The sequence below is a fragment of the Dysidea avara genome, chromosome 15 (assembly GCF_963678975.1).
Source record: "Dysidea avara chromosome 15, odDysAvar1.4, whole genome shotgun sequence".
In the NCBI taxonomy this organism is placed as follows: domain Eukaryota; kingdom Metazoa; phylum Porifera; class Demospongiae; order Dictyoceratida; family Dysideidae; genus Dysidea; species Dysidea avara.
The window spans coordinates 8,970,020-8,992,513 of NC_089286.1; the positions used below are offsets into that span (position 1 = coordinate 8,970,020).

Below are 22,494 nucleotides of genomic sequence, written 5' to 3' on the forward strand. Positions count from 1 at the left end.
CCGGAAACCACCTTTTGAGCACTCCACACCACCCAGAAAAGACGTCTGTTGAAACCAGCCTCGAGTAGTTTGAGTAGTACTGAGGGTCAAAACTAGTAGTACGATAGTGTAGCTATCCACTGAAGGTGTTAGTTTGATTTTGCCTGATGTGCGATTTGGATCGGTTTTGTAAAATGTGGTCACATATCACGTGTAGCTATGCAGAAAATTCCAGACCCAAAAATAACTTGCATGATCTTTCAGCAACATCTTTGCTCCCAAGGAGCCACATCAGTTATAATTAATTTATACATTAACTTCTCACCATGCAGACACACTACACTGTACTGTACATATATGCAACACTATAAACCTGGTATCTTGATTTAACATTAATTATGTATACACTATACAACATGTACTGTATAGCATTCATTGTTATAATATGCATATACATTAATAAAGATTCGTTTCATACCATTGTATGTATACGTATATCTCATTGTGAACATTGTGTAGTTCCAAGGTGTATATATATACATTCAGTTCATTTCATGTAAACCTCTAATGTTTAGAACAATCATCTATGCAGAAGGAATGACCGTGGTTGTGACCACATGATGATATATTACAAATGCATACCCTGAAAGGTTGTGATTCACTGATACAAACTGTCGACTTGACTTTATCAGCACTGATCAACTTCAGAAACATGTCATTATCATGTATCGACATGGTAACTACATCGTTACTTGTCAATGGGAATGTGTACAGATGTTTTCTACTCTGACCAATAATATCAACAGAAAGTATTGCATTAACATAGCAGTAAATGTTTGAGATCTTAAATGTATATACTCCATTTTCGAGTGGTACAGATTCTGTGATAATTTGATGGTTACTACTTTGAAATTGAAAGTTAAATATACTCATATCTGTAGACTGCCGATTCATTGAAATATTTGAACACACCTCCCATTCTACCTTGTAAGAATGCGCAGGTTTCCTGGAACAACAGTTGACAGGGTTAAAAAAATTATCATTGGCACTGTACTTCCCTAGTGAACTGCAACTATTGTGCATATATTGGTAAGCATTGCTTAGAAGATGTTTGTCAGCATGAACACAATTGACCACCTTGGAAGACAACATCTGTGGGATCATCACTTGATATCTAATGCTTTGGAAAAGTTTTTGTGTCAATTTTAAGGACCTGCCAAGTTGTTGAGTTTGATAATCATGCCATTTGGCTAGAAAGTTGAAGATGTCCACTTCATGGCAGTCGATATCAGCTCTTTGTAAGAGGGGAAGCATCACCTCCTCAGGAAGATCTTTGGTCTCATCAAACTTAGTAACAAAATCATTGTTAGTATAGCTCATGACCATATTAGCTGCTTTCTTGTGACTTTCCTCACTCATCACACTAACATACTTTGGCAACAATGTAAGGTAATTAGAGGAATCCAATTGTGATAAGATGGCTTCACCACACATGTGAAGAAATGGTGTTTTGTTAATCTGGTAATAATCAAAAGCTGCAATCAATGGCAATATGGCATCAAGATTATCCAGATCACAGCTTCCTTTGTAAACAAAATCAATCAACAGTTTCATTGTACTGTAGTTCTCCTTTGGTAAATCCACTTCCTTTGATTTTCCCTCCTTAAAGTCTCCATAGAACATCCTCTCAAAGACAGGGGACACAGCAGCTAGTATCATCTTGTGAGCATCAATACTACCATCAGATAACTTGAGGGTTACATCAGTGGGTGGAGAAAATGAACCAGGAGAAATCTGGATGAGTGTTAACTTGTGCAGCAATTCAGCAGCAATTCTACAGCATTAAAATAATTGTAACGCATATACCAATTATGTGGTGGGTGCCTTAAAATGGTGAAATGGACAAGAATAAACAGAGATACTCACTAATTATAACACTCAATATATCAATGTAACATTATCTACAATATAGTTAATAAGTCTATTAAAGTTATCCTTCCTTTTATCCAGCTACTGATTATCCGGATGTTCTGTTATCCAAACTGTGGAGTATTCTGCCTAAAGTGTATGTTCTATTAGAGTATCACAATTCATAACTGAGCTCCGTGTAATAAATTTATGGGCTTCGTTTACCATTATCTGAACACACCTAGGCCCAAATGAATTCAGACAATTGAGGTACTATTGTAAGTATTAGCATTAACCACTGTAGAAGTCAAGTAATTGTGATTTAGAACTCTCAGTCAGCTTACTGCAAATCATAAATTTTTGAATGAAGATTACATAAAAGGAAATGTTGTTTACCACCAAAGTCGTTGTACAGCATATGCATTTGCTACATACTACTCTGCAACCACTTTTACTTCAGCAGTCATTATACATAACATTAAAGCAACTGTTACTGACAATGCATGTATTGTAACAGTATGTACATAGCTATATATACAGTAAATAATTAGAATTTGAAGTAATCATTATACAACCCCTACATACGCACACACAAAATCTTCGGCTATCGTGCTAGCATGGTCACGCCTACCCAATAAACCAGTACTGGGACACCTATGCACTAAAGTGCTATGAGTTAGTACAGACAAATCCTCTTGGGGCAGGACTAGTAATCTGCAGGAGGCTGTACCATTTATATACCACAGTCCCACCTGGACCGTCACCCACTGTGTGGGACATGGACAGTTGGCATTTTCTTTCCTGGTTAACACCAGGCATCCATTGATGTTACAGCTGAATGTTCACACTAGCTAGATTACCAGGTTCCTGTTAAACAGTTGATTACAATGGAGGAATGTAAGTAAAGTTTCTTGCAACAACAATTAATAATTATAATTAAATTAATTATAGAAACAATTATAGAAATTAGTTATACCCAGGCATCGAACTTGAAACCTATTGATTACCAGGCCGGTGCTCTAGCCACTTGGCTATGTTGCCATGCATGCACACACACACACACACGCACACAACCTTGCATTGTCAGTGAAAAGAACTGGACACAAAGAAGCACAAAGGTAAGTTCATGATTGTACATGCTGTGGTTTGCAAAAAGACATGTCTCAGAATGAAGTGAATGAAGAAATCAAGCCTATAGCCCATACAAGCCTTACAATATGATTCAATGGTAGCATATGTAGTAAAACATTTAAGAAATTTAATTTAGACATTGTTGTTTGAGCAGATACTTTGCTAGCTTGCAACTTTTCACTGTTCCATGTACGATAGGAGACAGGTTAATTATCAGTATTAGTGCACTGAATTTGTACAAGCATTCTTTACCTCCAGGATAGCGTAATTGCTTTCCAGATCTGAATACAACATGGATCAAATATTAATAGCAGTAGATCCAATATTAAATACAATTTGGTACCTGTCTGTTTGCCTTTTCCTGAATTGGATGGTACAAGTAAAGAAGAGAACAAATTTCACTTGAAAGAGAAGAAAGAAATTCTTTCAGTTTTAATTTATATAGCAGTAATTAGAAGCCACAAAGCATTTTATTCTACCTTAACATACGGTTTCACGTAAAAAGTGGACTGTTAAATATTTCGTTGAGCTTTGGCTGACAAACACCAGAACAACTTCAACAGTATCAACAAGATATCACAGTAGTATTTGTATGTAAACTGTGGCTACTCTAGATGAACTATTCAGTTGTGGTAGAGAAAGCATCAGCAAGAATAAGGTTGCAGTGCAGCAGAACATCACTTCACAAAGCATATCAACTTAAAAATTCATGCTGGTGGATGGCAACACTTTCATCCAACTAATTATCAAAATTCTTGAGTCTGACTCTACCATGATTATACCTCAAACTTGAATAGGTGTTTCAAGAAATCACAAAAACCAGAGTATTGCCCACACTGGTTGGCAGTGGCCAAAATGGCCACCAATACTTTAAAATTTCAACTTTGGTTCAGGCCCTAGTATGCATGGCCTCAGCATTAACAGCTTTTTTTAAAGCAAAACTGAAATACACCTATAGAACAACCAAATACTCTAATAAAGCAGTCACTGCATTCAGGCAATACCTGTAATGTTTTTCTACAACTTTTAGGGGTGCTGCCCCAGACCCCTGCTTCTTTCCTCATCACAACCAAGTCCTAGAAACTTGCTGCCAATAAGTTTTACATCACTATTAGAGGTGTGTAGTTGCCCTACAGTTAAGATATCCTATTGGCTACAATAACATGTTAAATAGTTTTAACACTAAAGAGTACTTTTGATATGATGCAATGAATGGCAATTGTTCTATTGATGCCACTGTGCTAACTAATCAAGCATCTGGTTTTTAAGTAGCATTTACACTATCCACAATAGTTCAGTCTCACATGGCCAGGCCACTTTTTCTACTTTTGCAGGGTCTGACGAATGCAGTTTTGTTCTGGCACTCCACATATTTTTTAGGTCAGCTTCTGATTGCTGTTAAATGCTTAGAATCACACACGATAGATTCACAACCACTTTTAAAATAGTTGAAGCCATTGTGCACAGTTCTCACCAAACAATGCCAATCAGCAAGCAGTTCACAACAATCAGAAGCTGCACAGTAGAACCCCCAAAGTCTGGGAGGTGCCAGAAATTCTTCCCAAAATAAGAAAACATGGTTTAACTGACAACAGTTATCGTGTAATCTAGTTAGCCTTACATTTAAAGCTGCATCACATGCAACTGTTCTGTGCACAGCAGCCTTTTATTTTATACATACCTCTATCTTCAGGTAGTTGGCAATGCTAGGAAGGTACACAATGAGGTCACTTCAAATAAATTCTGTTTCCCATCCATAGCCCACATCTGGTTACTGTCAGCTCTAAAATTTCATTTTCCATATTCTTCCATTATTTTCCAGTTATTCTTACATACTGTACAGGCTAAATAAAAGCCATCCTGTAATAGTGTCGTGTGCTATATATCAAGTCAGTACAAATTCACAGTTGTGTTATTTTTGCAACTTAAAAAGGAATTTATGCAGCTTTTCAAGGTTGTGCCAGACAAATAATGCCTTTAAAAGCACCCAATCATATAATGGAAATGGACCACCTAGCCACATGCAATATGCATGCCCAAGTCCAGGAAACAGAGAATTTATTTGGAGTGGTCTAAATCACATGTGTGCACATTACTTTAACCCATCTTTTACTTTCTTAATTAAAATGTAGTAAAAGAGCACTTGTGTTTGTGAGTACTGTGTTTACCTGGCTAGCTGTAATGCAGCCTAATGCTACATGTAAGGCTGGTGTTACAGCTAGTCAATCCAGTGATTTTAGTGATTTTTACTAAGGTAACTCCATGAATACTGATTCATTTACACTCTTAACTTATGAGCAACAAAACCGATTGCAGTGGGTTCATTTATGTATTCTATGGTATGCCAAATTATGAGTGATTTGACCTAGCCATTATGGAGATATGGCACAGCATCTGGTTGTGCCAAAAATGCATACGAGGTAAATAACTTCATGAATTTCTGACATAAAGCCAGCAACACCACCATTCTTGCTGTAATTCAAGGAAAAGATCTTATTTGTGTTAAAACATGCCAGAAAAGCAAATCAGTCCTTGCAACTATCTTGTAGCATTGCCTCAGGCGGATTGAAACTTCAAGAAAATTTAAATGACTCCCTGAGCTGGCATGAAAACCAGACTAGCTAGAAACCACCACTTTGATATAGGCAATCACCATAGCCCGGTGTATCTTCAACACAAATAGTAAACTATTTTGTTACGTGGTTTAGGAGTTACTACCCATCAAAGTTGAATTCACAATGTTTTTCAAGCAAAACTGCGTTAGTCAAACCTCTCTAATCCGACACCTACGTAACCCAGAATCCTCTCTAATCCGACCATATACCAATACTATTATATAGAAAACAACCTCTATAATCTGACACCTCTGTACTCCATAATCCAACACAAAATTTGATTCCCTAAACGTGGAAATACATTGCTTTTGACCTTTGAAATCCGACAGAGAATAGCACTATTAAAATCAATCGCAGAAAATAATTTTTAAGCAACCAAAGCATTTAATTGGTCAACAATAATAGAAAAAAAGTTGTAATGCTTGCAAATTCTAATCTGTTATAAACCTTGTGTGATTTTAAAAATTATTTTCTGCGATTGATTTTAATAGTGCTATTCTCTGTCGGATTTCAAAGGTCAAAAGCAATGTATTTCCACGTTTAGGGAATCAAATTTTGTGTTGGATTATGGAGTACAGAGGTGTCAGATTATAGAGGTTGTTATACATTACATTAGTAACTGTATAGTAGGGATCACAAAGGAGTAGGTGTGGCCCACGAACTATATTTCTAGATATTGTACAATGTTGGATCATAGAGATGACTTGACAATCCAACAACCTCCTTAATCTAGCAAAATGTATGGCTCCCACTGAGCATCGGATTAGAGGGGTTTGTTTAATCAAACTAAGCACTAGAGTAACTAAAAACTACCACTTTGGTACAGGTAATCTCCATAGCCAGCAGCTGGTGTATCATTCAGTGGGGTCCTTCATGAAATCCATCGTGATATTTTGAAATATGGAAATTAGCCAACTCAAATTTCCAAATTTCTGTCTTGGAAATTCTTGGGTGCTACAAAGTTGTAGCTTGAGTTGTAGTATATTCTGTGCCTTAGGCTACTGTATTAGATGAGCTGTGGTTTCAGCATGGGTTCAAGCCGAGCAGTTCAGTAGCAGTCTGGTAAGCTGTCGTGACTCTATCACGGTTGGGGCGAGGGTGCCAGTGCATGTGACCTTTCAGAATTTGAATAATACAACTAGTAATCCACGGACACACCAAAATGACTTATACTGTGGCCTTTGCTTCGGCCTTTGCACTGTGAGAATCAATCAGCTTGAAAGTATACAACAAATTTACGGAGCAGATTACGGACACATGTTAGTGCACTTATAATCTAGATATCGCTATACGTCTTCTATTGACAATGACCCCTCTTCCTTGCATCTCACCTCGTGTACATCTATGCAGTACAACTAACACCAATGAAATAATCAAAATTCGATGCCAAACATTTTAAATTTTTTAATTGTACGGAGTTATGTATTTAAAATTTCAGTTACATATTTCTGAATTTCCAACAAAAATTTCTATCAAATTTCCATAGTCGTCAACGACATTTCTGGAAGTGAAGGACCCCTCGGTATCATTCCTTTAAGTGGTTTAGAAGTTACACACCATCACAGTAAAAATTTCACAAAAAGTTACCTCCATTTCCACCATAGCCATTTCTTTCTTTATTAGGCCCCTATTTGGTGATTATTAGTTTCTCATCTAGCCTTTCTAATTATTATGATGCGGGCGGGAGGGTATTACCATTATGCCATTATTTTATAATATTAACACACTAATGTACAGACCTTGTCCACATTGTCTTTCTTTCTTACTACAAACATTTCCTTCACTACTTTTCGTGATCGCCAACTGTTTTTCAACAGTCAGTTGAAAGCCTGCTTTGATGAAGTCGATAGAGCACGATTGCAACTGGCACTGCAGCAATTTGCTAAGGAAAACAACAGTTCTCCTGGTGATATATAGCGCATTGTAGCGTTCATCAACAAAAATTATAACAGTTTGGTATCACGTGTTCTTCTGAGCATGCGCAGAGTAAATAATGGCTTACCATGCGGTAGCTTAAGAAGGATGCGGGCGGTGGATGAGAAACTAATAATCACCAAATAGGGGCCTTAGGTAGGGCATATAGATATTCCTCCATATAATATGCACCTATCAATGTATTGCCCCACCACCCCCCCTCGGGCGTAAGTGGGGCTTTACAGGGGGAATTGACATGAAACTGCTGCCCCACTATGGGACATTTGACGATCGTTCAGTAAGTGCCCAAATATTTTTTGTTGTAACTTCCTTCGCTATGTCAAATCCCGAGTTAATCCCGCGTTGCAACTGGGGCCAACGGTGGGGATTTGACACGATAGGTTTGCCCTACTGTGGGGCATTTGACATTCGGCTGTGTCAAATCCCCACTATAGCCCCATATATGCCCGAAGGGGGGGGCAGTGGGGCAATACATTGATAGGTGCATAATATGGAGGGGAGAGAATGGAGAAACTCCCCAACCCGATAAAACGGGCTGGCAATACGTGACTACAAGTACACATCTATTTAACACTACGACACTTACGGTGAAGAGTTTTCCTGCTCCTTAGCCGAATCCATGACAAGTTGTCGATGCGGCGCGGGCGATGGCACAGACTTTATTTGTGATTTTATTTCAGCAAACTTTATATTTAGCAAAAATCGAAATAAATAGAGTGATGGTGAAACACAACATGTCATAGCAGCATATGTACTAACTCAATTATCATGCCGCTGGATCTGCTGTCCTTGGCATGGTATTTAGCGGGATTTGGTGGAGCCGTTCTCATTGGAGTAGCTTTCGCTAGGATTCGGGCGAGACGTTCCCTAACAACCAACGCGAAACCCCAATCCCTATCACATGGAGAATCCAAGGTACTGTGTGTAACAGTACTGCAAACAGGCTGGATTAGCTTTCTACCCCTGTACATAACTGGGCCTAGGTCAATTTCGATTGTGGGTTTATGCTTACAGTACTGTCAAACATTATTAATCATGTGGGCTCTCATAACTCTTAGTCTTACAGGCTCCCTCCATGTTTGAGCAGTACAAAATGATAATGGTGGTACGTGCTGATCTGAAGATGGGTAAAGGAAAGGTAGCTGCTCAGGTAAATATGTTTGCGTGTGCTGTAAGTAGCAGTCATATCAATTAGTCTCCTAGCCAGCCTGTATTTTTTCTGGTTGGGTGTAAATGGGTGGCAAATTGGCTACTTCAAATAAATACTCTGTTTCCTGTGCACCGCCCACATCTGTTCACTGTCAGCACTAACTAGTTACTAAAATATTCCATATCTCTGTTTTCCAGTTTTTCTTGCAACAGTGCTAGCAATTCAGTTGAAATTTACGTTTTTGTAATACCTGCTGCTTAAAAGATGAAGATACAAGCTTAAGTATGCTTTTGTGCAGTTTGCTATGGCTGTACTCAAGCAAATATTGGCTTGAAAAGAAGCTACTCTGAAATGAGTGGCCACAGCAGCTAATTTTGTGTGGTGGCCAGCTAGATGTTAGCTACTCATTTATGTAAGCCATGGTTCCTGGTAACAATCTAAAGCTGGATTGAAAATGTGTTTGCTAGTAGTTATACCTGCTTTGATGTGTAACACACACAAACTACACACACACACAAACTACACACACACACAAACTACACACACACACAAACTACACACACACACAAACTACACACACACACAAACTACACACACACACACACAAACTACACACACACACAAACTACACACACACAAACTACACACACACACACAAACTACACACACACACAAACTACACACACACACAAACTACACACACACACAAACTACACACGCCCAAACTACACACATGCACACACGCAAACCACACACACGCACGCACACAAACCACACACACAACATCTTACTGCCTGTTTGAAGATCTTCATCCCTACCATATCCTACACTGTGAAAAAAGCTCAGAATAATAAGGTCTATAACAGTCTTATTATGTTAGTATTGGAATGAAATAGTACCGCGTATATTAATAGATTAGGACTTTACTATAACAAGCTTATTGAATACATTTAAGACAGTCATATATTAGAGATTAAATCACTAGTATAGTGCAGTGTATTATCAGACTATACTAAGCCTATTTCAACCATATATTGGCTACTATACTACTGTACTTTTTTACTTTCCATAACCTTAATTAAATAATTTCTATAATTATATTTGTAATGAATTTAATTCTGTAAATATGTTAAAACCACAATAGGTACTGCTAGTAAATCAATGTCTCCTTGGCCATGACAGTATCAAATCAATTTCGTCATTTATCAGTCTTTATCCAACTGCAGCAGGTAAGACAGTAAATACAATTCACAAGTTCCATTACAAATTACCTGTATTATCATCACTATGTAGAACTCTGTGACAATCTGTTAGTTGTCTGGTAGAACTGTCCCACAGCTCTAATACAAAGACGGTAAATATAATGTGTATTCTGGACAATCGTTGGACTTACAGTCTGTAACAATAAAAATCTCATAAAACTGAGACCTTGTCTGGAAACCTAGTATTACCATGTAGAACGGCGGCTAGGTCCCACAACTCTATTAAAGATGGTAAATATAATGCGTATACTGAACAATCATTGTACTTACAGTTTGTAACAATCTTTTAAAACTGAAACCGAGTCTGAGACCGACAATCCATGTACAACTAAGACAAGTCTGATAAGACCAGGTCTCACAACCCTAAGTGGAGGCAAACATAATTCATATTCTGGATTATTTGGTGTACTTACAGGTGTTATCAGTGAGTCTAACCAGACATAAAACAGCCACTTAGTATGTGACTTTGTTGGGCTAACGTGTTACGTAAGCTCACAAGAAGCATCTGATACACTGATAACCAAGTCCAAGAATCTTGTAATCACTAAAGTACAACTGAAACAAGACTAAATATAATATAATTTGCATACTCTCAGTGGACTTACTTTTGTTAGCAATACGAGCATGGTCAGTGAATTAAGGACAAACAAGACGGAACAGGTTCTTGAAAGCACTCAACTCATTTACAGTGCCAGACAAGGTAGCAGCCATCAGCTGTTGATAAAAAGTAGTGAAAAACATGAAGAAATGAGACCGGTTCCCAGAAGAAATGAGACCAGTTTCCACGAAGGTAAATATAAATTGTATACTGGACACTCTCAGTGTACTTACTTACAGATGTTAGCAATAAGAAGAATCTCCTAGAACTGAGACCAAGTCTGTAATTCCTACCCTATTGAAAAGAAAATGAATAAAAACACAACCAGGCTTAATGCACTTACAGCTGTAAGTAATTAGAAGATGACGTTGGACAACTCCATGAAAAAAGAACAAAACTGTCCACATATGGTCGCTACCAGATTCTTTAAAGGAAGCAGCTGCCATTGAAGGAAACTAACACTGCAGATGTTGTACACTGACAGCCTGTAGAACTAAGAGGTTCGACAAGAAATTGTACCTCTGATACAAAATCATAACAGCAGATCATGCATACTCTTACTGTTGATGGCTGATGAACTGTGTCCACTCGTCATCCGCCATAAGCTGAGATAACAGGATATAAAACATGTAATACGTACACAGCACTGAACACCAAAGTTGAATCATTTGCAGGTCATTGTCATACAATACACAATAAACAATTTAATACGGCTAAACCTATCGTACAAGCTATCATTTTAGTCTAATACTTACTCATCTAGAGCTGTTTTTGATTGCTGCCATCGAAGGAACTGTCCACTTGGCCGCGCCACTTCACCACTACAGCCAACAGGGATGTACGAGGGGATGTACAGTTGTGATCCATAACTATCATCGTGGCTCATTGGACGATGGCGCCGATCGCGCACACTCTTTCCGCGAGATACACCGTCATATCACTCACATTTACAACCTCTGATACAACAATAGCGACAAAGATGGCGACTTAATTGCATCTAATACGCATGCGCACACCACTGACTTTTAAACAAGCATTACTACGAACTTTTGCAGGTGTGCTAACTGAGCAAGAAAATCTAGATTTGTATGACTCTTAGATTGAATAAATATTTTTTTCTGGTATTATATGCTTTACTGACTGTATGAAAATGTGTGTGTATGAAATTATCACAACAAACTGAAGCTATAGTTAGCTAGCTATAGTGATTAACAGAAGTGTAGCTACTTATTGTAAAATCATCATGACTTTGTTTGGTACAAAAAAAATCTTAATTCACATGAGATGGTGAAGCTAAAAATGAGACAATAATGGCTGATCTGATGGTGAAGCTAAAAAGTTATCACATTTAGTTAAGTAAACAAAGCCATACAAAGAATGTGTATTAAACTAAAGTATAATATGTTTCCCATAATATAAGATGGGGTTTTTACTAAAGTATAAGATAGTTAGTATAATGCAAGACTATACTGAGATTATTTGTATAGTTTAAGCCATTAGATATACCATCTTATATTCCTCTTTTTTCACAGTGCTAGTCAGTGGCCACCCATCTAGCCAAGGAATGTTGAGTAACTTATTTTCATGCAAACCTGGTTATGCGAACTTCCAGGAAGGTGAATACTCCACAAACAAGAATAGTGATCTGAGTCATTGACCTATCCTTTCTGAAATAAAGCGTGACCTGTTTGCATGATGTAAGGTAGTGATGTGTAATATGTGATATATATCGAAATATCATGATAAAAATTTTATATCGTGATATGATATTGAATCTTTATATCGTGATATAAGCCTAGGTATAGATTTTAGCTATAATTAGAGAAAAATATACCCCAAGATGTCATTGTACACTGTACTTTTTTGATAAAAGAACTTACAATGTTGTATGCTAGTCATGTACTATGTTGCATTGTACTTCTAGTACATCACTGCTGCAAGTGTCATTAGTGTAAATACACTAGCTGAGTGATGAGTTGTATATCATGGTATATATCATATCGTGATATGTTGTGTGCAATAATCGTGATAGGAAAATATCCTATATCACACACCACTAATGTAAGGCTTGTGAGGCAAATGTGAGAGAACCCTGGTGTCCACAAGGATTAGGGTGCTGCCATTAGCTGCACCATTAACAAGTAGTGTGCTACCAGGTGCATGACAACAACATTGGTGCCACACACACACACACACTCGCGCACACACACACACACACACACTCGCACACACACACTCATACACACTCACTCGCGCACACACACGCACACACACACGCACACACTCACACACACACTCACTCACACACACACACACACACACACACACACACACACACACACACACACACACACACACACACACACACACACACACACACACTTATGAAAACATGTATTTGTTTTTTATTCATGTGTCTTTAATCAACTATCTTATCTTCTACAATCCAGTGTGGACATGCTGCAATTGGAGCTTACTCACAAATGCAGAAGACAGACCCAATGGTGAGTACAGCAATTATCCGATGGGACCCAAACTACTGCTGCCATCCTTCACACCACAGATGCTTCGTATCTGGGAGACAACAGGGTGTGCCAAGGTTGTACTGAAAGTACCTGACTTGGAAGAATTGTGAGTATGTGTTGTATAAATCATAAGTTTTATGTAGTGAATAAGTAGATAATGGATTACTAAATTTTATACTTGGCTGATAAATTCCAAATTTAGCAAAGGATAGGGTTAACAGGTCATCCAAATTTCAGAAATAGCATACCGTTAACTTGTTATGTCAAGTAGTAGCTTGCAAACAAAGTACGTACACCTTCCACCTGTGAAGGCACGCGAGTATTATCACGTTGCTGCAGAGAATAAACTGATTGTTCTATTAGAGTATTATATTGACAATGTGTTTCACGAAACAGTGAAAAGTTATACTGGGCATATACAGGCTTTGATAAGGTGGTTAATTCACCACACTATAGTTGCAGGAATTTAAGCAGTGGGCTCAGTGAAATGTCTGTGTGTGCTCTGAGATTCTTTGTCAGACGGTCTGCATTAGAAAAATGCCACAGGCCTTACACAATACTTGCAAACATCAAAATGGGTACCTATGCACTATCAACTTTGGAAGGGCATGCGGAGCACTAACATTGGTGTTTCATGTTGTCGCTGTATTAGAACACTTACATACTATATTAGTGCTGTGAACCGGTATGCAAAAAAAAAACAGTTATTAACTGGTATTGTCTAGGTCAGCCAATAACCGGTTTTTCCCACCCACTTGGTGAACCAAAGTATGTATAAATATGTGATTGTAATGACTGTTATTGTAAGACAGGATGTTGATGGTCACTTTGGTACCACCCTAAAGCTTCCAGTAGGCATGTTGAGTATCATTATGTCTGCCAATACCGCTATATTACACAGAACCCAGTTAACTGCCAGTTATTGGTTACCGGTTAACCGGTTTTGAATTTGTTATCAGGTTCACAGCTCTATTATCAATGTACTCTACCTGTTTCTACTTTGGATGCCAAAGGTATCTAAACAAGTTGTGTGGCCATTGGTAACATTGTTATCCTGTATATCTCAGTGTTCACTAATTACTTCTAGTTATTTCCTATGTACAAAAACTAGGATGAGTTTCTAAGATAACGTGTTCAGCCACATGTGTAGGAACACAATAGCACTTTCAGTCATGTATGATTGTACTGTCTATCTGGGTGTACTGTACTAATTTTGTGTTGTTGTTCAGTCATAGTTTACTAAGTGAAGTAAGGAAGGCTAGACTGAACTCTCATGTGGTATGTGACGCTGGTAGGACTCAGATCGCACCTGGATCACAAACTGTACTCTGTATTGGCCCAGGTGTGTGCTGCTGTGTTGTGTGGACATACATTCGTATAATTATGCTGGGACTATATGGATATTCTAATAAGTCTAAAATATGGATGCAAAATTATAACTAAGAATAATGCAAAATGTGGTCGAGATTACATTATAAATAACGAATTGGTGTGTAACCTGTAAACATGGAGGCAGGATCAGTTCAATGACGAACAAAGGCACAAATGTAAAATCATATGTCTTCATGTTGTTTTTTTTCAGATGCCATTATAGTCTCATGTGCCAGATATTTAGTTTTGGGACTGTTCAGCCTTACTTAGCAGGCCACTATGTGGAAAGAGTAGAGTTTCTGGTTTGTAATGATGTAGCAACAAGTTTCTGCAGTCTTCTATATAACAAGCAAAATACTCTAATAAAGCAGTCTAATTAGATTACAGCTAGCTAAAATTTCATTGGCTACTTACAGGTATCTAAATTCTGTAGATCACTTGTTTATGTCTCAATAGATCCCTGTCTCTGGGGTGATACAAAATATGATTCAACATTGGCAATGTATGGGCATTCAATTGGAAGGGAGGTCTAGAGGGCTTATTAATGATACTTTCTCTTGTCACAGGATAATACTATTAAGCTCACAGGCACAGACACACAAGCGTGCACACACACACACACACACACACACACACACACACACACACACACACACACACACACACACACACACACACACACACACACACACACGGACATTCGCATCTACAGGTACCTTACAAAATCATGCTTACTACTGTACCTCAGTAGAAACTATACATAATAGAGCAACTGTTAATTGAGTGAAGTAGCGATTGCTTAATATGGTGCTGTAGTCCTCTCATAGTTTCCTAAGGGATAGTGATTTACTCAGACAAACTACTTGAGGTGTGGTAGTTTGTCTGACTGAACCATAAACCCTTTGAGTACCAAATTAATTTTAAAGTATGGAGAAACGTGTTACTTTGTGTTATAAGGAAAGTACTTGTGATATGAAGTGATGAATGCACAATGTTGCCTCCACTAAACACTCCCTTTGTTTTCTCTTTATCAGAGGTATCTCAAGTGATCCTTTGTATGTCAATCGCATCGCGTATACTGAGTCTAATGGCATTTAGTTTAATGGCTTAGGACGAGGTGCCATCAAGATATGGCCGATCAGAATAATGAATGTAGAGCAATGGCAATGCAAAAGCTGCTTTTTTAACGCAGCCTAGTGGTAAAAGATTTTCCTTGAACAGTGTATTACTTGGTGTGATATTTCATGGTGAATACTGCGTTGTTATGTGGTTGCATCCACTTTGGCTGTCAAAGAATTATGGCAAGAGACTACCCACTATCCACACGTCTAAGTAGCTAGGGTATCAGACTATGCGCGACAAATGATGCAATGAGTTATAGATAACCTTCACAACATTTTTCATTTGCTTTTTAAGTGCTTTGTAGAATTTTGTTACAATGTAATGGCCATTGAATTACAGTGTCAGTTTAATTGCTACGGAAGTACCTAATATGTGTTATAGCTGAATCCTATTGCAGCTGTTTACTGTGTTGTTCTGTTTGCTGTAGCTCTATCAAGTGATATTGACAAAGTTACTGGACACTTGAAACTTTTATAGTTTGTATATTATTTATGTATATGAATGTTATTTACGATAAAAACAACTTAGTGATAAATAGCTACAATTACATGTTGGATAGTAATCATGGTATATAGTGAAATTTTAATTACTGTATACATACAAATTTTTGAGGGATGTATTTTCTGTGGATTTCATGGTTGTTTGACTGTCCACGAAATTTTCATCCTCACAAATTAATGATTATCAAGGTTAGCTCTACGTTTTCTAAAAGGTGACCTCAGTGAAAAACGAGTAATCCTCGAAAATAAAACCATGAAAATCCTGAAATGTGTAGATCCAAAAAAAATTATGTCTCGAAAATTTGTACAGCTATGGTATCAGAATGTCAGAAATGTAAAGCTCCAAAGTGACAGTACAATTAGAGTGTTTTGTCAACAGATTTATACTCTATTGGAACAAAGCTCTATATATACAATAGGCTGTTTGATTGGTGTATGAATGTCCTCATCCTTACAGCCATGAAAAGACATACTGTACAGTAGGTTATTTACTCAAGAGATGAAAGTTTCATGGATCATCACCATCCAAAATTTCAAGGAGGGAAATTTTCACTTCTTCAGGATCTTTTATGCATTGATAACTGCCATTTTAATCAATTTGCAAATTTTGGGGGAGGGGGGGGGCAAATTTTAGATAGCAGCAGCCAATTTACCAACATTTGCAAAAAGTTCCCCCCTGAACTGCACTGTATGGTAGCTCTACTGAGAGTGACTTTATGGATGATGTATCGTATAACTTGTGCTAATGCATATGAAATACAAGTGGTCATGTAGAGCAAACCAACCTTGTCAGAAACTTGTAAGGCCATGAAAGTTGTCATCATCCAGTCTCTTTGAAGGCATATATAGCTATGTACAGAAGAATTGAAGGTCAGTGTTAATTACAGATCAAACTCTATCCAGACACAGAACACAACTTTGTCCATAAAATCTACTTCAATACACATACAAATCATAAAGTTATAAATGCAAGCACTAATTACACAGATTATCCCCTACATATTACTAATACTTTTCCTTCAGAAGATAATACACCAAACCACTGGTCTATACTTCCTTTGTAAAACTCACTCTCGGTTTTTGTCATTGAAGCCTAAAGCTAAAGAGAGTATCCCCTAACACTGACACACAGGACACAGATTATACGTAGCACAACCTTGAGTTAGTCCACCAAAGCATGTACACTTGGAACAGCTGCACAGATTTAAACATAACAATATTATGAACTTTTGGCAATTACTGGTCATGCTGTTAAGTATAAACAGGTGCCTGAAGAATTAAACATAATACTAAAGTTAGGTGGCTTAGTGAAAATATCATTATTGAGTGGACAAAAGCATCAACATTAATTTTGCACAGAGTTTCTTTAGCACCTATGAAACTAGGAACCCTCTTGGGTCTCAAGTACAAATAATATTAAATGGCCACCATTTTTAAATCAATGAATGCAACATGTTGTACTGTTTTATTGTTTAAAATGTAATTAAATATAAGTACTGATGAAATCATATAACTTCATTCTGTAGACACCAGAAAAACAGGAGGGGGTATGGTTTAATAGACAAGGTCTTAATTCATTATCATGATCAACTACGGTTTCCACTGCAACTTCTGTATTTACTCCATCTTTACTGGAACTACTATTCTATAATGCTATACACCTGGACTGAGACAAACAGCTAGGTCCCAGTATATCATTAATCATCTGTGGTCCATAAAGTACTATCATGCAGCTGTCAAGAATAATGGGAATCTACATGATGTGGTGTAGTACATGCATGGAATAGCTACTGGTAGAGTTTGTGATATTGATTACCCATACTCTAATACATGCTAGTAATCGAGCTGTACTCAACAAATTGCAAACACACTAGCTAAAAACATCTACCATAATTATAGGCATGGCCTCCATTTTCTTACTACTACCAATCTGGTGTCAGCCCCTTTGCAGTGCACTGTTAAAACCTTAAAAATGAAGAGTAACCCCACATGACTCTTAAAAAGGTTCCCAGTGTAAGGAGGATTTAACACCCCTGGAGAGTAACCAACACTCTGAAGAGAATAACCATTACTCCGAAGAGTAAGTGACACCACCTTCAGAGCATGTGTTATTCCCCAGTTACTCCTTTGGAGTAATGGTTACTCTCCAGGGATGTTAAATCCTCCCTATTATGGAAGCTCTTTAAGAGTTGTAGTTACTCTTCATTTTAACAGTGTGGGGATTAATTAATCTACCGTTGTTTCACATAATTATGCTATAGTCTTGCCTGCCAGACTGTGTTTTGTCACTTGAAACTACTGTTTTCTCCAATAAATAAAATCTGGCTGGTAACTCATGGTGAGACTACAATTATGCTATACTGATCTATGTAGTTGTAGTCTTTTTGAGGATTGTATGTGAAAATGCTTGTCACAGAAAATGATCGACATATACTCTAGCAAAAGTCAGTAATTACCTCTTTAAACACTGTAGCAGTGCATAAAGCATATTATAATAGTTTTGGTGCCTATATACCCAGATTCTAAATTAATTTACTTAGCAAACTAACCAATTAGAAAACAGTTAAACTTCATAGTAATTCTTTTATGTCTTATATACATTTGTACAGGAGAGATACTGTATGAAGTATATATAGCTACATGATATAATGCTGTATAGTATGCCACAAAGGTTGGATTAGAATTCATTCACTAAGATTTATATTATATAGTGCTAGTAGATTAAATATAATCCACTTGTGGTCCGGGCCGCCCACAGGGGGGAGGCGACCGGCAGGGCATTATTCCCCGGGCCCCAGCCTGAAAGGGGCCCCAGGAGGCTCCATGAAGGGCCCCTTGAATAGATCGATATACTCTAATAGAGCAGTCAGATCTAGATACTCTAATAGAGCAGTCACAGTATTTTTCAGAGGAGCAGTTTAGCAAGCTTATAAATAAGGAGATATGGTTGGTGAGGGGTAGCTATTGTCATTGTCAGCATGTAATGACCTTTTCTTTTTCTGTTTGACTTTCAGCTCGAGTGAAGTTGTGATTCAGAGTGGAACCTCCTTGCTCCTAGGGCCCCACTTTAAATCTTTGCCCTGTCCCTTAATTTCTCTGGGCAGCCCTGCTTGTGGTTCCTGATTTTTAATTAGCTATATATATAATGTTCTACATTCAAAAGTACAATACAATACTTTATTGTGTTCAATTGTCACACTGTCAGCACACATAACCAGTACTATTAAAATGCAGAATGGATTTTAAAAGACATGCATATGTGCGCATTGCCTTGCCTGTTTGAATTGAACACTACACACTGCTTGAAGGTTCTTAGTTTACTAATTTGTTAAGCTGCTTTACTGTAGTTGTGTGCAGTTATACTGATAGTAAAATGTCAGTAACTTTAAGTATATGGAACATAATTGTTTTACTAAGTTTTAAACTCTCAGTAAACATCAGTGAATGCAGGTTTACTGAAAAGCTACTAAAATTCCAAACAATTAACTGTTCCATATACTGGGGATATACCACTCTAGTAAACTAAGAAACTTCAAGCAGTGACAAAGGAACAGTAAAAGGGCAGAGCTCCTGTGGCACTAACAGTTAGCTTGACATTGTTATCGTTTTCCACTATATTTAGAAATATATCATTGTCATAAACATTTAGGATAATCAAGTAGCCGTTGTATATCATACTATCACAGTGCAACCGTTGATGTGCTCTGTCAGTGATACGAAAGAAAAGGTTATTTGGTGCACATGTTATTTTAAGAGCATATATCCCATTTTTGAGTGGATTTGATGTAACAACATCTTTGCATGCATTAATATCCTGCTCCCAAGTGTAAGAAACTGAACACTCATTTTCAGAAGCACAGGTTATACTAAAACCCTTTCTGCCTGTGCTTAATGTTCCCAACAAATTTAGAGTCACTCTTGGCTTATCACCGTTACGGTAAATACAATCAAATGCCTTGGCAAAAACTTCCTTATCAACGTGGGTGCAATTAGCCACCTTTTCAATCAAAAGGCGAGGAGGTATTAAAGAATATCTGATGCTACGATAGAGCTCCTTTATTAGCAGTATTGATTTGCTTAATTCTTTGGCTTGGTAGTCGTGCCATTTCACCAGAAATTTAAAGATATCTATTTCATGTACTCTGACATCATCATGTTTTAGTAGGTGTAGCATCACCTCTTCAGGAAGATCTTTGGTCTCATCAAACTTAGTAACAAAATCATTGTTAGTGTAGCTCATGACCTTATCAGCTGCTTTCTTGTGACTTTCCTCACTCATCACACTAACATACTTTGGTAACAAGAGGAATCAATTGTGATAGGATGGCTTCACCACACATGTGTTGCAGTAGAACCTTGTTAATTTGGTAGCGATCCATCACTTCAATCAGTGGAATAGTATCATCAAGATCAGCTAGTTCACAGCTTCCACTGTAAACAGTATCAACAAGTAGCTTCATGACTTTGTACTTGTCCTTCGGTAATTCTACTTCCTTTGATTTTCCCTCCTTAAAGTCTCCATAGAACATCCTCTCAAAGACAGGGGACACAGCAGCTAGTATCATCTTGTGAGCATCAATACTACCATCAAATAACTTGAAGGTTACATCAGTGGGTGGAGAAAATGAACCAGGAGATATCTGCATGAACGATAACTTGGTTGTCAAGCTGCTAGTCACTTTAGCACTGCAATTGGCAAAAGTTTCCACATAATGACAGTACTTTATCCAATATATATATATATCTAATCCAAAACAGCCAAGCTGTAAAAAAAGAGTGCGGCCCTGAGAAAGGCTATGGTGAAAAAAGATGTGAAATCCAAGGTGGCGGCCAAGAAATGGCTGTGATGGTAGGTTAATGGTAAAAATTTTAATAACGACAATTCAAGTGAATTTTGTGCCAAGACCAAGTGGCACCAAATTCACTGAATTGTTGTTATTAAAATTTTTACCATTAACCTACCATCACAGCCATTTCTTGGCCGCCACCTTGGATTTCACATCTTTTTTCACCATAGCCTTTCTCAGGGCCGCACTCTTTTTTTACAGCTTGGCTGTTTTGGATTAGATTTCACTTCTTTTTGCATTTGTATACCCCAAAGCCGCCGGCCTATGGCCGGCTTTAGGGCTTTTTAACCTGTCATTTTTTTCTTTACTACGGGAAGAAGAAAAGATGAAGCAGGGTGATTTCTTTGTAGCTGACCTCTCTGCAAGGTGATCCTTCTAGCTGATCCCTCTACCGGATGACTTGTTTGTAGCTGAACTCTCTACAGGGTGATTTGTTTGTAGCTGAACTCTCTACAAGGTAACTGCTTCTAGCTGATCTTTCTACAGGGTGATTTGTTTGTAGCTGAATTCTCTACAGGGCGATTTGTTTGCAGCTAAACTACTGAACTCTCTACAATGTAACTTCTTCTAGCTAAACTCTCTACGGTGGCTTGTTTCTAGCTGATCTCTCTACAGGGTGACTTGTTTGTAGCTGAACTCTCTACAAGGTGATTTGTTTGTAGCTGAACTCTCTACAAGGTAACTTCTTCTAGCTGATCTTTCTACAGGGTGATTTGTTTGTAGCTGAATTCTCTACAGGGAGATTTGTTTGCAGCTAAACTGCTGAACTCTCTATAATGTAACTTCTTCTAGCTAAACTCTCTACGGATGGCTTGTTTCTAACTGATCTCTCTACAGGGTGACTTGTTTGTAGCTGAACTCTCTACAAGGTGATTTGTTTGTAGCTGAACTCTCTACAAGGTAACTTCTTCTAGCTGATCTTTCTACAGGGTGATTTGTTTGTAGCTGAATTCTCTACAGGGCGATTTTTTTGCAGCTAAACTCTCTACATGGTAGTTCTTTGTAGCTGAACTCTCTACAATGTAACTTCTTCTAGCTGAACTCTCTACAGGATGACTTGTTTCTAGCTGATCTCTCTACAGGGTGACTTGTTTGTAGCTGAACTCTCTACAAGGTGATTTGTTTGTAGCTGAACTCTCTACAAGGTAACTTCTTCTAGCTGATCTTTCTACAGGGTGATTTGTTTGTAGCTGAATTCTCTACAGGGCGATTTGTTTGCAGCTAAACTGCTGAACTCTCTACAATGTAACTTCTTCTAGCTAAACTCTCTACGGTGGCTTGTTTCTAGCTGATCTCTCTACAGGGTGACTTGTTTGTAGCTGAACTCTCTATACAAGGTGATTTGTTTGTAGCTGAACTCTCTACAAGGTAACTTCTTCTAGCTGATCTTTCTACAGGGTGATTTGTTTGTGGCTGAATTCTCTACAGGGAGATTTGTTTGCAGCTAAACTGCTGAACTCTCTATAATGTAACTTCTTCTAGCTAAACTCTCTACGGATGGCTTGTTTCTAGCTGATCTCTCTACAGGGTGACTTGTTTGTAGCTGAACTC

General features: G+C 37.8%; 3 protein-coding genes and 1 long non-coding RNA gene across 6 annotated transcripts; 1 reads left to right on the forward strand and 3 right to left on the reverse strand.

Moving 5' to 3' along the window:
* Positions 1–350: 350 nt before the first annotated feature.
* On the reverse strand, positions 351–8,541 carry LOC136245539 (kelch-like protein 22). The gene is made up of 2 exons (XM_066037062.1): positions 8,155–8,541; positions 351–1,813 (listed from the first exon to the last, which is right to left on the reverse strand). Exons 1-2 carry the CDS (start codon positions 8,307–8,309, stop codon positions 544–546), a joined length of 1,425 nt encoding a protein of 474 aa, XP_065893134.1. The 5' UTR covers positions 8,310–8,541; the 3' UTR covers positions 351–543.
* LOC136245540 (peptidyl-tRNA hydrolase 2, mitochondrial-like) lies at positions 8,246–16,131 on the forward strand. The gene is made up of 6 exons (XM_066037063.1): positions 8,246–8,483; positions 8,635–8,718; positions 13,029–13,082; positions 13,142–13,209; positions 14,333–14,445; positions 16,024–16,131. Exons 1-6 carry the CDS (start codon positions 8,337–8,339, stop codon positions 16,071–16,073), a joined length of 516 nt encoding a protein of 171 aa, XP_065893135.1. The 5' UTR covers positions 8,246–8,336; the 3' UTR covers positions 16,074–16,131.
* LOC136245541 (uncharacterized) lies at positions 9,786–12,050 on the reverse strand. 3 transcript variants are annotated; one of them, XR_010695924.1, is made up of 10 exons: positions 11,334–12,050; positions 11,140–11,183; positions 10,922–11,071; positions 10,816–10,872; positions 10,586–10,694; positions 10,394–10,535; positions 10,251–10,343; positions 10,112–10,199; positions 9,990–10,058; positions 9,786–9,938 (listed from the first exon to the last, which is right to left on the reverse strand). It is a non-coding gene; the product is annotated as an uncharacterized lncRNA (long non-coding RNA). The 3 variants fall into 3 exon arrangements; XR_010695923.1 differs by having other exon boundaries at positions 10,812–10,872; positions 10,922–11,099; positions 11,334–12,047; XR_010695922.1 differs by having other exon boundaries at positions 10,922–11,099; positions 11,334–12,045.
* A 4,248-nt stretch (positions 16,132–20,379) lies between the features above and the next one.
* LOC136245255 (speckle-type POZ protein B-like) lies at positions 20,380–20,742 on the reverse strand. The gene has a single exon (XM_066036743.1). The coding sequence runs from the start codon at positions 20,740–20,742 to the stop codon at positions 20,380–20,382; it is 363 nt and encodes a 120-aa protein (XP_065892815.1).
* Between the last annotated feature and the right edge of the window lie 1,752 nt (positions 20,743–22,494).